The sequence below is a fragment of the Sciurus carolinensis genome, chromosome 2, assembly GCF_902686445.1.
Source record: "Sciurus carolinensis chromosome 2, mSciCar1.2, whole genome shotgun sequence".
Lineage (NCBI taxonomy): Eukaryota > Metazoa > Chordata > Mammalia > Rodentia > Sciuridae > Sciurus > Sciurus carolinensis.
In genome coordinates this window covers 137,114,318-137,132,206 of record NC_062214.1, presented here as the reverse complement: position 1 = coordinate 137,132,206, position 17,889 = coordinate 137,114,318, and the positions used below count along the sequence as shown (strand labels likewise).

Genomic DNA, 17,889 nt, shown 5'->3' with positions numbered 1-17,889 from the left:
TCAGTCAGGCAAGATGACAGAGGAATTTACAGGAGTCTGCAATGGGACATTTAAATAATCTTTATGTAATAAAATCTGGATTTCTTTTTTTTTATCCCCCTCTGGTTTTGAACTTTAGGAAAAATTGAATAGCAAGTTTGAATTACTTGATTTATTGGCACAGCTCTATCTTTAACTGCACTTCCAAATGTTTCATCACCTCACCGTCTGTTTCTATGCATGTTAACATTTTAAAATGTATTTTGTTAGTTTTCTAATTCATTGACACTACATGCTATAGTGGCTTGTGCCCATCTTTTTTTTTTCTTTTTTTTTAAACAGATTTGTATTTTTAATTGAGTTTTCCTTCATTGAACTTACAAAATATCTCAATTTGTAAAAATTTTAAAGCATAAACTTAGGCTGTGGTTAAAATGATTGTTTATTTTTATATTCATATAGTTCCTACTCTATAATAAATTCTCTCTTTTACAGATATTGATGATGCTCAATACTTCCCCGCTCAACTAGAGTCAGGGCATTTTTCACAAAGTGAAGACACTGGAAATGAAGTATTTGGTGCCTTGAATGAGGAACAGCCATTGCCTCGAAGTAGCAGCACTTCTGACATCTTGGAACCATTCACTGTTGAACGAACCAAAGGTGCAGTTCCTGTCATTGACAGTTCATCCCGTCAGCACCAAGTTTGCAGAGTTCCACAGAGGCTTCTTCAATAACTAGATCCACTGAAAGCCACATCACTGATACTCATAGTAGAGAGTCTTCTCTGGAAGTTGGTGATAGCATATATGACCATCTTTGTCACTTAATAGGTCCAGTAGAACTTGCAGATCAGCTTTTGAACAAATCCAGTACATTGACCTTGAAGGAGATGACGATCTCTTTCTTCCCTAAAAGAATATTTTAAAGAAAGTCATAGTAAAAATGAGATAGGTAAAGATATAGCTTCTCCAGAAGTGATTATTGCAGTAACTAGGGATGAAAGATCATCCTTAGATAATTAGAATATGCAGATCAGGAAATTAAATCAGAAACTGTCATGTCTTTGTTGGGACTCCTGAAACTATGCAGTTTGAAAAGACCAAACTCATCTGTCTTCATGAGTAATATTGCACCTAATCAGTCAGATACTTTCATGAGACCACAAACTTCTGAAAAATCTGAGCAACCAAACACTGATAAACAGTCATCGGAGCCTAGTTCAGATAGCCCTTGTGATAAAGAAAAAAGAAAATACCTGTACAGACAAACAGCCACAGAATTAGATGCCTGTGTAGATGTAACACTAGCTGAAAAGCTTAAGGGTGTGCAAATAAATGAAAAAATCACTGTCCCACATGTAATGCATGTCAAGAAGACTACACTAAAAGCATCTGTTAACCGCAGAATGCCTCATATTTCAAACACTAGCAAACTTTCTCCAACTAAAAGGAGCTTGTCTGAAACAGTAACCCATAGAGCCAAAATTATGAAAATTGCTACTAAGAAACGAAATAGTGTTCATGTTACTTTTAGACCATCTACTGAGTCTGTTCAGTTTTACAATCCTCTGAAAACAAAGAGGCTCCATGGAAGAATGAGACTACGGAAGCTTGGTGGCTTTAGTAGTAGTAATAGTAGCAGCACCAGCAATATCCATACCAGTCCAACTAGTGGTACAGAGCTTGTAAAACCTGGTGTATACAGGCCTCTAGATACAATTAGTGTAACATCTGTTAGTAGCAAACAGTGAAGGAATCTGCAGAGATTCCCACTACCATATTACAAAAAGAAGAAATTGCAAGTAATCAGTTAAGTAGTCGTAGTACTCTTAGGTCATCAAGTCATGAGGCAGGTCTACAGCAGGGCTCCCTGGGTGGCGTTTATAAAACTGTGGACATGCTCTTTCGAAGCCGAAGGCAAATGTTCCCCACAGAGGCAGACAGAATGCCACCAGAGGCTCCACTGAGGGATCTGTACAGTCATGTAATGGGCTATTTTGGAAGGAAAGCTGCAGGTGAGCACTAACAGTGTGCAGAGCGCAAAAGAAGAAAGACAGCACCAGTTTGGCTTAATGCAACTGAAGCAAGCTATAAGCAATCAAAGAGCTTTGGGATGGTCACTGCTTCCTCTCTGTTTGGTTATGCATGCGCCTTTCCCCAGCTGTATTTTTCCCCAGCATAAATGTTTATTTAAATTACTAATTTCCCTTATAAGGCATTTAGTTAAACCTCTTTGCTGCTGAACAACAAGATAGAAAAGAGGAAGATACAGGAAAAACTTAATGACCTTTCAAAGGCTACCTAAATCAAATATTTTCCTTAGTGTGTACCACATGAGTCTTGAAATTAAGTTTACTAAGGAGTCATTATACTTTCTCTCTTGCCCCACTGTGTTAATTTTTATAAAAGGGCACTATCGTGTCTAATTGGGTTCATTTATATTTGCTGTTAATTTATGTGGTTTATATTTTTTCTTGGTGAAAATTACTTTGACATCTCACATAATAAGAATCAAGGTCCTGCAATCAGCACCATCATATAGTTAACTGTCGCTGAAGAGGAAAATTATTTCTTAATTTTCAAAGTGAATTTAATAACTTTTAAGCCACTTCCAAACATGATGTGAGCTTTTAGTGTTGCATTCATTTGTGTAGAATGCAAGTCATGTAATTGAAACACTTATCATTACTTTCTTTTTTCTGAGATTTTAAATGTGCATAAAGGTTTCATGAAGTTAATACTGATTTAATTATGGAACCTCTATGGACAGATACCAGAAAAAAAGCAAGATTATGATAACTGTTTTATCTTGATTCAAAGTTAAAATAACTTTACAAATATAGAAATTAACTTTCAGCAGTAAGGTAGGTTTTGATTTTATTTGTTTTAACATGGTTTTGTTAGCATGATTAACAACGCTGTATAATGCATCTTGCATTGAGCCATTAATGCCACCTGAGGGCAGTATTTGACAGCTTAGCAAAGCCTGGCCAGTAATATAAAGATAATGGTATTTCACAGTGAAATTCTGACCAGTATATTTTCAGAAATGCTTTGTAGTTTATTAGGAATATAAACAGTGCTGATTTGCTTTTCATTACAGAGAAATTAACTTTCCAATAGCAATAGCAGTGACATAGACAACATCTTACCTTCTGTAAGTTAGATTCCAAAGTTAAAATTTTCTTGTATATAAATCATAATGTAGTCATTACAAAAAATCAAAATAGTTTTGGTCACTTTTTAAGCTTTTGTAAAAATAAACATCTTTTTTTCCTATGCTAAAATTAGATTTTATAGTGGATAGAAACAACATCCTATGAAAATTGTAGAATTTTTATTTATAAATAGCCAAACTTAAATGCATTTTTGTCCCATTGAGATTTGCATAGATTTTAAGGGATCTATTCCTTGCAAATATTCTTTGGGGAAAAAGAAATTATAAATTATTAAGTCTCTAAATAGAAGCACACAGGCAGGAAAAAAGATAAGTAAATATACCAGTTTCTTTATAGGCAATATTAACCTGACTTCAACTAGTGCTTATCTATAAGCTTTCTTGCTGTTTAAGGTTATTCTGAAGATTGACTAACATCTGCTTAGATGAATAAAATAAATATCAATTTACTAATTCTTAAAATTAAATCTTAAAGGAGGAAAATTATTCATAAGTGCATGTTTGGCAAAATAAGTGACATGGCATAGGTACTTTATTTTGAATTATTTTTGTTTAAGTTTAGAAAATGCAGTTAAATTTTTTCCTCACTATATATAGTTATTTATTTGCTTTTAGTCAATAAAGAGGACATGAGCTCCAAACTGCCTCCTCTTAATAGTGATATTGGCAGCAGCAGTGCTAATGTTCCTGATCTGATGGATGAGTTTATAGCAGAGCGACTTCGAAGTGGTAATGCCTCAGTAAGTTCTGTTTCTATTTTATTTGTTTTAGACAGGAAACTTAAGAGAACCAAAAGATATGTACCTGTATATATATAATATATATGTGTGTGTATCTAATGTATATGTGAAATTTTTCTTTTAAAACAACGTTCCTCCATATTTTAACCCTTTTTTAAAATTAAGATTTTGGTGGGGGGCATCGGGGATTGAACTCAGGGTCACTGGACCACTGAGCCACATCCCCAGCCCTATTAAAATTACATTTCTATAATACTTTTTAATCCAAAGACATAAAGCAAGCAAGCTATGTTTTCACCAAAGAGAGATTGAAATATCTGTTTGTTCAAATAGTAGATATAAGCTACTCTCTTCTGGTTCTCCCAACTTGGTCCTATGTTGGTCCAGTTGCCATTGTCAATAGAAAAGATAACGGTGGAGGTCACCTGGCCCACCTCCCATAGTTTTCATAGCACAAATATTGCTTAATCATTCCAGATAACTTTGGAATAGATTTTAAAGTTTTCTTTATTTTGAAGATAATGGCAAAATGAAATAAAAAACTGTCTTATCCCTAATAATGCTTGTTAGGGGAAGATGAATACATATGGAATTGGTCATACTCCATTTGAGTTTCAAATTGTGACTTATCTTTTTTTTTAAGTTTTTTTTTTTCCTTGAGTGGGTTAAAATGATTGTAGAATCATTATAGAATGGCTTTTTAGACATCATTCTTCCCTCTCACCTTCTTTCTTTGATTTTACCCCTGCTTTTTTCCCTTAAATACTTCACTCTTAATACAAAGAGTACTGACTCCATGGATCCTACTGAGACTTTACTTTAGGTAGACCAACATTGGTTTAGGCACCAGATCCATGCCCTTACACAGATTGTTTAGTGAGTGTGTTTCCCTCTTCTGCAGGCACTAAATCTCAGCACTTATTTTGATGATTATCTTGGAAATTAAAGGTTTCAGATGCTTACTGAGAATAAAATTTCTTTCTTTTTTTTTTTTTTAATGTTTAAATGTTTCTTGAATTTTTAGACTATGACAAGAAGAGGAAGTAGTCCAGGTAGCCTCGAAATTCCCAAAGACCTCCCTGATATCCTAAACAAACAGAACCAGATGCGCCCTATTGATGACCCTGGAGTGCCTTCGGAATGGACTTCTCCTGCTAGTGCAGGAAGCAGTGATCTTATCAGCTCAGATAGTCATTCCGATTCTTTCAGTGCTTTCCAGTATGATGGCCGAAAATTTGACAGCAAGTATCTTTTACCATATGAGTAGTATGTTTTGTATTGTCTGTTCAGAACTGACTTATGGATTATGTAGCAGTCGTCTTCTTTGCAATGTTACTTAGACAGTGGTTCCTGCATACTTTGATTTCACTTTTCAATGAAAAAGGTGTTTTAGGGAGTCATCTTAGGTTAATATTACTTTATTTTGCCAAACTAAGTGCATCTAAAAAGCAATGCTTCCCTTTCATAAAACAAATTATATATTTTTTTTAAATTTATTTTTATTGTAAACAAATGGGATACATGTTGTTTCTGTTTGTACATGGAGTAACAGCATACCATTTGCATAATCATACATTTACATAGGGTAATGATGTTTGAATCATTCTGTTAATTTTTTGCTTCCCCCTCTTCCCTCCCACCCCTCTTTCCCACTATACAGTCCCTCCTTCCTCCATTCTTGCACCCCTCCCACCCCCCATTATGTGTCATCATCCGCTCATCAGTGAGATCATTCATCCTTTGGATTTTTGAGATTGGCTTATCTCACTTAGCATGATGTTCTCCAATTTCATTCATTTACCTGCAAATACCATAATTTTATTATTCTTTATAGCTGAGTAATATTCCATTGTATATATATACCACAGTTTCTTTATCCATTCATCAATTGAAGGACATCTAGATTGGTTCTACAGTCTGGCTATTGTGAATTGAGCAGCTATGAACATTGATTATGGCTGTATCTCTGAAGTATGCTGATTTTAAGTCCTTTGGGTATAGGCCAAGGAGTGGGATAGCTGGGTCAAATGGTGGTTCCATTCCAAGCTTTCTAAGGAGTCTCCATACTGCTTTCCAGAGTGGCTGCACTAATTTGCAGCCCCACCAGCAATGTATGAGTGTACCTTTTCCCCCACATCCTCTCCAACACCTATTGTTGCTTGTATTCTTGATAATCACCATTCTAATTGGGGTGAGATGGAATCTTAGGGTAGTTTTGATTTGCATTTCTCTTATTACTAAAGATGGTGAACATTTTTTCATATGTTTGTTGATTGCTTGTAGATCTTCTTCTGTGAAGTGTCTGTTCATATCCTTAGCCCATATGTTGATTGGGTTATTTGTATTCTTCATGTAGAGTTTTTTTTTAATTCTTTGTATATTCTGGAAATTAGTGCTCTATCTGAAGTATGAGTGGCAAAGATATTCTCCCACTCTGTAGGCTCTCTCTTCGCATCGCTGATAGTTTCCTTTGCTGAGAGAAAGCTATTTAGTTTGAATCTGTCCCAGTTATTGATTCTTGCTTTTATTTCTTGTGCTAAGGGAGTCCTATTAAGGAAGTCTGATCCTAAGCCAACAAGTTGAAGATTTGGACCTACTTTTTCTTCTATAAGATGCAGGGTCTCTGTTCTGATTTCAAGGTCCTTGATCCATTTTGAGTTGATTTTTGTGCAGGGTTAGAGATAGGGGTTTAGTTTCATTCTGTTGCATATGGATTTCCAGTTTTCCCAGCACCATTTGTTGAAGAGGCTATCTTTCTCTATTGCATATTTTTGGCCCCTTTGTCTAGTATGAGAAAATTGTATTTATTTGGGTTTGTGTCCGTGTCTTTTATTCTGTACCATTGATCTACCTGTCTATTTTGGTGCCAATACCATGCCGTTTTGTTACTATTGCTTTGTAGTATAGTTGAAGTTCTGGTATTGCGATACCCCCTGTTTCATTCTTCCTGCTAAGGATTGCTTTAGCTATTCTGGGTTTCTTATTCTTCCAGATGAATTTCATGATTGCTTGCTCTATTTCTGTAAGGTACATCATTGGGATTTTAATTGGAATTGCATTGAATCTGTATAGCACTTTTGGTAGTATGGCCATTTTGACAATATTAATTCTGCCTATCCAAGAACATGGGAGATCTTTCCATCTTCTAAGGTCTTCCTCAATTTCTTTCTTCAGTGTTTTGTAGTTTTCATTGTAGAGATCTTTTACCTCTTTGGTTAGATTGATTCCCAAGTATTTTTTTTTTTTTGAGGCTATTGCAAATGGAGTAAAACAAATTATATTTTTAAGATCAAAATGTAGAAAGGAAAATAATTTAGGATGAACTATTGTACTTGGCACCAAAGTTAATAAGAAGAAAATAAAAACCTTGGGAATCAAGTTTGTGAAGAACTGAGAGATGCCTTGGAGGATTACTTATTTCCTTCCCTTGTGGACTAATTTTATATTAGTCTGACCCCAGACAAACATGATTTAAAAGAAAGATGATTTTTATCATATATATATAATTTGTTTATTCCTGTGCTAGAGATTATAAAATACTTGAAAAACATTAAGTGTATTACTAGCCATTAGAAAATATGGATAAGAATAGTGATGATATATCACATCTATATAAATAGAATAGGTTTAGGGGAAATGTTAATATTTGGCCTTTTTAGTGATTCAGCTGTGTCTTATATAAATATTTTTGTTTTATAACTTGAACTCATATATTCTGTCTTCCTTATAGATTTTGGCTTTGGAGCTGACACTGGAATTGCTTCGTCTGCTGATGTGGATTCAGGTTCAGGCCATCATCAGAGTGCTGAAGAGCAGGAAGTAGCTAGTCTAACCACACTTCATATAGATTCCGAAACAAGCAGTCTCAATCAACAGGCTTTCTCTGCTGAAGTTGCAACAGTTACTGGTAAATTTATCACCTTTATTTGTTGTAATTGAGTCTAGATGGAGTTCTGTGAATATCATTCATATGATTATCATGTATAATCATTCATGATTTTGATATATGATCATCATGATTATATGATTATTATGATACGTGATACAAGTGATATATAACTATATGTATTTTTTTAGTCATTTATTGTGCTAGTTCTAAAAATTACATGATATGTGGAATCACTTTTGAAGAATTTAGACAATACAATTATATGTTTAATTTATATTGGGTTTTGCTGTATAGAAGAAAGTAACAAAATAGTAAAATTTTGCTATTTTCAAGTCCAAAATATTGGTATTTCTCTGCTAGAAAGAAGATATAATGTTCAACTAATCGCCTAGCTTTAGCAGCACTATACAACTACCATCAGTTGTTCTATACAGTATTAATTTATCCTGTACGTTATTTAAATTAAAATTATTGTATTTAATTATTTAATAAGTGCACATACTGTGTGCCAGACATTTTAATAGGCACTAGCAATATAATATATAAGATAGAATCCTTGTTTTTACAGATTTTATACTCTCCTGAGTGCTTAAAACTGAATAGTCAGTGTGATAAGTGGTATAATGTGGAGGTAGAGGGTTCAGTCAGACCATATAGCATATTTACACTTGACAAAGTGGAGTAGGCTTCTTAGGATTACAGTGTCTAAGCTGAGACCTGAAAAATAGGTAGAAGTTAATCAGACCTAAAAAATTAGGATGCAGTGCAAAGGAAAGAGCATGTGGAAAAGGGCAGAAGTGTGATGTGTTCTAATAAATAAAAGTAGTTTACTTCCTATGGATAGAACATAAAATTTTTAGGTAGATTGTAGAGACATATAAAAGTTGCAGAGATATTTGAAAACAATACTGAAAAAGTATGGGCTTATACTGAGGCCAGTGAGGAACCTTGAAAGATGTTAAATGAGGAAATGATATGATCAGATTAGATTTCCAGATATTTTTGCTGTTTCACAGAGACTGGATTGGGAGGAAGAAGTAGAGAATAAGGGTCTTTGTAGGCTGGGGACTACCGTAAACCAGTTTAGCAATGATGGTAACACATAGAGCAGCAAAGTCTCCACTCTTAAATCTAAAGTGAGTAAAATAGAGTAGCATTGGGTACCTGAGTTTCTATAGCTGGGACAAGACTGGGAGTAGATATTCTTGTTTTTACTAATGGCTCTTGTTACCTGGTGTATCCATTTCTGATTTTATGTTAGTCCTAGGGTAGGTATGAGCTGTGGCTCCTAGATGCAAAAACTTGCACATTATAATGGTTTTGTTAACCATTCATATCTTGTTTAATCTTTCAATGTTTTAAGTTTGTTTTATTGGAGTTTTAAGTATTTTATCTTTGGGTAAGGTATTGAAGAGTACTTCATGATAATTTTATGAAATTATATTTACAGGCTCAGAAAGTGCTTCCCCAGTCCATTCAGCTTTGGGATCCAGGTCACAGACACCTTCCCCTTCCACATTGAATATAGATCACATGGAACAGAAGGATCTACAACTTGATGAGAAACTTCACCACTCTGTTCTTCAGACACCAGATGATCTAGGCAATACTTGGAAATTAGATATTTGCCATTTTTCCTTTCAAAGCATTAGTGTTAAGAGATCTTAAATAAGTCATCTTAAATTTGATTATGTATGATTATTATAAATCTTCAGACATTTTTGAGGCTTTTGGAAATTTGTCACTGTATCATTTTTTCTAGCTCTTAAAGAAAACTATTTATACTGATTTTTTTATACTGATTTTTGCTCATTTTATCATAGTTGATTATAATCTTAGAATTAGTGATTATATTATTTTTGTGTTATACTATCATTTATTGATATAGTGCTGTTTCCTAAAATTTAAAATGCATAAATAGTCCCAAGGCTAGTAAAGTGAACACCCATAAACCCTTCTCACAAAATCACTAGTTGGTAATATTTTTTCCTTTATTTGTATCTACACACATGCACACATATATACACTAAAAAACCTGTCCTCGTTTTCCTTTGCAGAATTGCTTATGAGGGAGTTACAAGATAGCAGACCCTTCACATCTAAATACTTCAGTGGTGTGTGCTAAGAAAAGTGTTCATTTCATATTTAACCACAGCGGAATGTCCTCATTCATGATATTTAACGTTGAAACATTATTGTTATTTTGTTCCATAGTCAAATATTCTCCCTTGTCCCCATAATGTCCTTATAGCCACCCTACACCAACAACTCTGTCCAGAATTTAATGAGGCATTATACATATTTGCTTACCTTTTAATCGTTTAAAATTTTATTAGCTTTACTTTGAGAAGGACAAATTAGAGACAAATCAGTTGATCACCTCTATATTATAAAGGGTACTATAAAATAGAAAGGCATTATAGCAATGGTTAGAATGTCAGTGTTTTTTGTATTCTTTTGTTTGAGTGGCTTTACACCAGAAACCTATTTTTTATTATGGAGAACTATTATTTAGTATCTTAATAATACAATCAGTTACTGTATACTTTACATGCAGAGAAAAAATTTAGGAATTGCAAATAAGCAGGCACATATGAATTTACTATAAATTATCAACTGATTAGAATATGAAATATGAAAAATCGTAAACTTATGATTCTTTCATTCTATAAAATTTTTAGTTTCAAAAATTCTTGAGATGCATAAGTATCTTTATTGACCTTTTATTGATTTTTCTATAAATTGAACAGAGGAACAGATTATATATATGTTGAGTAGAATAATGGATTTTTTTTAAAGCCAGAAGACAACTTTAATAATGATATTTAGCTAAATCATCCATTTTATAGATGGGAAAGTATAGATTTTGTGAAGTTATTAAAATTGTTTACACATAATTAGCAGGAATGACATGAGCACCATATATTTATTATTTTTCATATTGCCAGTATTAATAGGTAAAAGAAACATGGTGTTTTTTATTGTTTGGATTTTAATAAAATTAACATTTTCATGCCATTGTGATATCTCTTAATTTTAGGACTGGTTTCCTTGTGAAGCGTATAAATATATTTCTTTGGAAGTTTTAACTACAAAGAAATAGACTTGTGAAGACTTCCTCTGAGAATTGCTTTCACCCTGAGATTTTCTGTTAATATGATAATATAACATGAAATTTGTTAGATAAAAGTGAGAGTATGTGCTTATAAAATTGATGTATATATCAAACAAATTTCTCCATCTGGTATTTGCCCAGTGAGTAGTAGTTACCTAATTTCCTCCTTAGGTAAATCTAGGTAGAAGCAGTATTGAGTAAGTAATTATTGCCATAATAGGGAATAACTGGTGAGGTTTTGACCTTCTCAGGAAAAAACAAAACTTAGTTACATTCACATTTCTTTTATTCACTTCTGTAGATATTTAAGATTATTAATTTAAGTTTTTGATTTTTGCTGTCAATTCTCTGAAAATTACTAACACTATTGTATTATTCTTTTCTATAGAAATCAGTGAATTTCCATCTGAATGTTGTAGTGTGATGGCAGGGGGTACTCTCACCGGATGGCATGCTGATGTTGCTACTGTTATGTGGCGAAGAATGCTAGGCATTTTGGGAGATGTCAATGCCATTATGGATCCTGAAATACATGCTCAGGTTTTTGATTACCTCTGTGAACTTTGGCAGAATCTAGCCAAGGTAAAAAAAATAAAATAAAGGCTATAAAAGGAGAAGGCAAGAAAAATAAAGTATTAAGAAATAGAAGAAGCTTAGAGAATATTGTTATACACACACACACACACCCCTTCCTATAGATAAACTGATACCCAGCATGGTGAAGTCACTTAATCATAGTTAAATATGTGTTTTGTGGTAGAAACTGGGTTTGAAATTTAGTTTAAGGTAAAGCAAACTGAAAAAGAAAAGAGTTTTCATAGATTTGTCACCTTTTATTTGAAAATTACAGATTAGAGATAACCTCGGCATCTCAACAGATAATCTGACCTCCCCTTCTCCACCAGTTTTGATTCCTCCTTTAAGAATTCTTACACCTTGGCTTTTTAAGGTAAGCTTAATATGTAAAAAATTAATTTGTTTTTTATTTAAAAGTTAACATTTTATAAAATTTGGGCTATTATATGGTCTTCTAAAGCACTTAGTTTTTTGGGGGGGATCAGGGGGAATACCAGGTATTAAACTCAGGGGTACTTGACCACTGAGCCACATCCACAGCCCTATTTTGTATTTTATTTAGAGACAGGGTCTCACTCAGCTGCTTAGCGCCTCGCCATTGCTGAGGCTGAATTTGAATTGCCTCCAGAGCCACTGGGATTACAGGCATGCACCACCACATCTGGCAAGCACTTAGTTTTTAGCTAGTATTTTTAGGAAGTCATTAAGCATTATTTAAGAGAGGAGAGTAGGCATGGCAGAATTATAGGATACATTGTTTTTATTTGTTTAATAAAGCAAAAGTGAATATAGAAATGTATATTTGTATTGTGTTTAAGTAAAAAATAAACCTTGAGTTGTGTCATAATATGCTGTGTACTTTTAGAGTTTTCATTTTTTAAAGTAGTATTTGACAGTTGGTGTATTTTTCCAAGTGAAATCATTTGTGGTTTTTCATCCCTACATTGTATCATTTTGGATAGCAACAGTAGTCTCAGTAGCCCTGAGTTTTAGTTCACTAAAGAAATTAAACCAACATAGAAATAAATGAAAACAGATATACTATTTGTTCTATTCAATTGAGTATTTAAAAAACAATATTTGTTTTTGAGTATTAAAACCAGTCTTTTAATTTAGGCAACCATGTTAACTGATAAATATAAACAAGGTAAATTACATGCTTATAAACTCATTTGTAATACAATGAAAAGAAGACAAGATGTATCTCCAAATAGAGATTTTCTAACACATTTCTACAATATAATGCATTGTGGATTACTTCATATTGATCAGGTAAATATATGCTTTCTAAAAAGTTATTTTATCTGTTTCTCCTTAATTCTCAATTATGTTTAACTTTTGATTTTTAAGATCTAGAATTAAAATTAACCCTTGTATATAATAGTTTTATATAGAGTTTGCTTCCATTTTAAGATCCTATTTGTTCTTGAAACATGGTTGAAAACAAGCTATTTGGGTGGTTAGGGGGTTGATTTGAGTGCTCCTCCAACTTTAACGTTATACCAATTAGTTTAATTTTGAAAAGGTTAAACCATTTTTTGCTTAAATTGACAATATCTTTCTGTGATATCCCATCATACCTATTACTAGACATTTTGTAATTGATAATTGATACTTGAAACATATGAATTTGTTCTCCTTGTCATGTAGCAGTCAGAGTTGTTTTTTTCTATTCACATTACCAGTTATATTGACATGGTTACAATTACATTGACTTGGCAATTGTATCAGTTACAATCATTAAATAGTCATAAATATAATTAGAACATTACTTCAGGAGTCTTGATGTTGACTGTAAAACTAAAATTGGCTGTAAAACTAAAAAGTATGGGAGATTGCAAGTCAAAGTAATTAAATATTTTTATCCTTATGTGATTGAAACTTGACTAGCAGGTAATGGAGAGAGTACTGAATTAATATTAAAAGATGATAATTCTATCTCTTTCTGAATAATGAAACACTTCCATCATTAATCTAAGATAATCAGTTTCTAACCCTATGAACATGTCTTAAATCAAATGACACTATTAGTTACTAGAAAGAGAGAAAGAACTTTTGTTTAAAATAAATTAAATTGAGTAATATAACCAAATATACTGCATCCTAATGATAAATTCCAAAGACATAGTGAATGAATAAACAAGAATATTCCCTTTAAATGTACCCAGTTCTAGATTTCCAAGGCTGGACATCTATCATTTAAGGACTCTTTATAAAAAAGAGAATCTTTTCAGTTGCCACTTAGCAGGTCATGTGAGTTCAGAGATGCAGGTTATCACTTTGAAACAAATAGGTAGTAGGAGATGCTACTCTGCAATTCACTTTTATAATGTGTGGGCCTTATATTTTTAACCCACTGAAGTAACGAGCCTTCTCTGTTCTCTAATATGGAAAAAAATGTTACAGGTTATCAGTTAAAACAAATATGCTTTAAGTTTCTGTATTTTGGGGGAGAATTCAAATTAGTCTCCAATTAATCATCCCATGTATAATTATTCCCTTTTTTATTTCACATATTATTTGTTTAAGGATATTGATTAGCTGATGCCCAAGATTACATATGTGATATTCTTTTTCCCTTTCTTTCCTTATTCTAAGGATATTGTCAATACAATCATCAAGCACTGCTCACCTCAGTTTTTTTCACTTGGTTTGCCTGGTGCCACAATGCTTATTATGGATTTTATTGTAGCTGCTGGTAGAGTGGCTTCTTCAGCTTTTCTTAATGTAAGTTTTTATTCCTTCATAATATAACAAGCTTTTGTTAACCAGGACTCGACTAACAGAACCACAAAGGAAGAGCTATTGTGGATAAAACGTAACAAGCTGATGTTGAGCAAAGTTTATAGTTTTATTTGGGATATATTGCTTCTTGTTGTTAAAAAATGTAAGTAAGAAATTTTGAAGTGTAAGAAATCACTGTAGTTAGCTGATGACTTAAGAGCTATAAAAATGGTTTATATCTGATAAGCAGAACAGGATTTAAAGTTAAGAAAATCTAGGGAAACTAAGGGAAGAAAGTGAAGAAAAGGCATCCATTGGGTGCTATCAAAAGAGAAGTAAGAAACAGTTGGGAGTAATCATTATACAGTGTGTGTGATATCAAATCATGATGTTGATCAACTTGAATGTATTCAGTCTATTTTTTTAGTTGTTGATGGACCTTTATTTTATACATTTATTTGTATGTGGTACTGAGAATCAAACCCAGTGCCTCACACATACCTGGCAAGCACTCTACCACTGAGCCACAACCTCAGCCCCTCAGTCTTTTTTGACAATTAAAAATTTCAGTAAAAAATAACCAAACGAGAATGAGATAACCCAGGAAAATGCCTTCACTATACTCTTAACACTGCAAATATTTTTTTCATACAGTTATGGAGCTGAATGAGACATACAGCTCATGAGACAATGCCAGTGAAGTGGATATAACTGAAGTATGCCCATATATAAGTGGCAGGTGGTGACTTGATCAACTTAGTATTTTGGAAAAATCACTCTGGAGCAAAGTATAAATGAGAAATAACAACTGAAAATCTATTGGAAAAACTTAAGTGTATATGGAAGAGAAAAATACTTGTGCAGCACTTTAAAACTTAGAAAGTAGTTTAACAGATTATTTCTTCCATGAGGAGATGTCAGGAGAAATACTACATATCCAAGTCAGTAGTTTAAGGGAGATGTTGGGACTGAAATTTATAAAGCTGGTAGACATAGTTTAAAGCTGTGAAACTAGATGCAGTTACCTAGAGGAAATGTCTAAATATTGAAGAGAGAAATTTGTATTTATAACTAGTTTTTTGTTGTTGTTTTGTTTTTGTTTTGGTACCACAGGGCACTTAACACTGAGCCACATCCCCAGTCCTTTTCTATTTTTATTCTGAGACAGGGTCCCATTAAGTTGCTGAGGCTGACTTTGAAATTGCAATCCTCCTGCCTCAACCTTTGGAGCTACTGGGATTATAGTGTGCCACTGTGCCTGGCTATATCTAGTTTTAAAATCTTTATACAGTTCCTTAAGAACAGTAATCATGTCTTCATTGTGGTATCTCCAGGGCCTACCCCTATTAGTGGGGATTAATTGATTGATTGAATGTCTAAATATTTATTTAGCATCTAGTACATGGTCAATATTGTGTCGAGCCCTTTTGTGGTTTTTAAACCTTTCCTTGAATACAAAATGTTCCTATATTAGTCTGTTTTCTGTTATTAATGTAACAAATATCTGAGGCCAATTAACTTATAAACAAAAGAGGTTACTCACAGTTTGAAGGTTGAAAGATCTCCAGCATATCTCTGGCTCTCTGTCAAGGGCCCCCTGACAGGATCACTTCATAGTAGATGGCATCATGGTATGTGCAAAAGGGAGATGACATGGCAAGGGAAGGAGCCAGACTTGTACATTGTTTGTTTTTATTTTTATTTTTGGTACTAGGGATTGAACCCAAGGGTGCTTTACCACTGAGCTACATTCCCAGTCTTTTTTATGTTTTATTTTGAGATAGGGGCTTGCTAAGTTGTTTAGTTTAGTTCCTTGGTAAGTTGCTGAGGTTGGCCTCAAACTTTCGATCCTCCTGCCTCAGCCTCCCAAGTCACTGGATTGCAGATGTAATGTCCACACTTACACTTTATTATCACTTGTTCTTATGACAATGAATTCAGGGTCCTATAAGAGTTACATTAATTCCTTTTGATGGCACAACCCAGTGACCTAACTACCTACTACTACATCCCACTTTGTAAAGGATCCACCACCTTTCAACATCACCATGTTTGTAACAGATGAACCTCGTGGGTAGAGGGAACCACATCCAAAGCATAGCAATTCCTTCGTCTGGAATATACAGGATCTGAATAAATTAGATACACTTTGTGCTCAAGGAATGTAGTCTGCTGCTGGGGGATTGAACCCAGGGCCTTATGCATGCAAGGCAAGCACTCTACCAACACTATCTCCCCAGCCCAGGAAAGCTTTTTAACAACTATGCAATATAGTATAGGTTCTAAGAGGAAGAGCATAGCATAATGATAAGCATGGAGTCTAAAACCAATCTGCCTGGTTCATACCCAGTTCTACTGCTTCTTTATCTATAACATAGAGATAGCCTGTCTAGTGGGATTATTTTGTAAGGATTATCCACATGATTGGCACATTATATGATACATTTTATGCATCATATAAAAAATTTGTTAGCAGGCTGGGGAGATGGCTCAGCTGGTAGAGTGCTTGCCTCACAATCACAAGGCCCTGAGTTCGATCCCCAGTACCGCAAAAAAAAAAAAAAAAAAAAAAAAAAAAAATTTGTTAAATAAAATTATTTGGGAACTCTTATTAGTTTATAGGTCTGATGCAGTAATGAAAAAGTATATGAATAAGTCCCGAAAGATGAGTAGTATTTGTATAATGGAGATAAGGGAAGGTATGCCAGGAAGAGGTAAACAGGCATAATAAATGTGTTCAAAGAATGACAGTTCATTTTGTTTAAAGGTTAATCTGCAAGACTGTAGTAGACAGAACAGAAAAATACTTCAGATCCTTGAAACTGGAAGTATAGTCTGCACATCAGAAACATTATGCATGATCTAGGTACTTAGTAGAAATACAGATTTTCAGACCTTATCCCAGACCTGCTCAGTTAGAATCTGCTTTTTGGCAGGTAGGCAATACTGGGGAACCATACATGCTAGGCAAGTTGTCTACCACTGAGCTGCACCCCAGTCCTTTTTATCTTATTTTGAGATGGGGTTTTGATAAGTAAGTTGCCCAGGCTGGCTTCAAATTTGTAATCTTCCTGCTTTAGCGTCCTTAGCAGCTAGAATTACATATGTGCCATATGCCTAGCAAAATCTGCATTTTAATTAGATCATAAATGATTGATATAATCATTGATTAAAGACTGAGAAGCACTGCTTTAGACTACATCTTGGAAAGTCTTACATACCACAGATCAGGTTATGATGCTATTTTAGCTTGAGAGTTAAATATTTTAAAGTGGAAAGAGAAATATTGAACCTGTCCCTTGCAAATATTAAACAAATATCTTAATCTAAAAGTAGATTTAAATGGAAGGCAAACTAGAGATGGTAAACAAGTTACAAGGTCATTGTGGTATTATCAGTGTATATAGATTATTAGTCTTGGGTACTGGTGAAAGTTGATGGAACTCGGAGACTAATTTATAAACCAGTGCCATTTTTTATTAATTTTCTCTGAAAACTATTACTGTTCAATGGGCCAATTGTTCTAGCACATTTCCTTCAGCTTTTCTTAAAGTTCAATAGAATTAAACCCCAGTGTCATAAGGTATTCATTGTATGTAACTAACTTCTCTGTGCATCTAGAAGGATATTGGTTATGTAATATCTTTGGGAAAATATAGAAAATAGTCATTTTCTGTATTCTCTGC

The 17,889-nt window shown here is 33.7% G+C and overlaps 1 protein-coding gene across 1 annotated transcript in view; it reads left to right on the top strand.

Annotated features, from left to right (window-relative positions):
• The window catches only part of Ralgapa1 (Ral GTPase activating protein catalytic subunit alpha 1), a 217,231-nt gene that overhangs the window by 94,398 nt on the left and 104,944 nt on the right, over positions 1-17,889 (top strand). Inside the window, 14 exon segments of the mRNA XM_047542464.1 lie at positions 475-672; positions 675-830; positions 833-877; positions 880-996; positions 999-1,721; positions 1,724-1,996; positions 3,775-3,899; positions 4,924-5,140; positions 7,630-7,806; positions 9,239-9,391; positions 11,292-11,485; positions 11,754-11,852; positions 12,596-12,751; positions 14,078-14,206. Of these exon segments, the coding sequence (XP_047398420.1) occupies positions 475-672; positions 675-830; positions 833-877; positions 880-996; positions 999-1,721; positions 1,724-1,996; positions 3,775-3,899; positions 4,924-5,140; positions 7,630-7,806; positions 9,239-9,391; positions 11,292-11,485; positions 11,754-11,852; positions 12,596-12,751; positions 14,078-14,206 (2,762 nt within the window).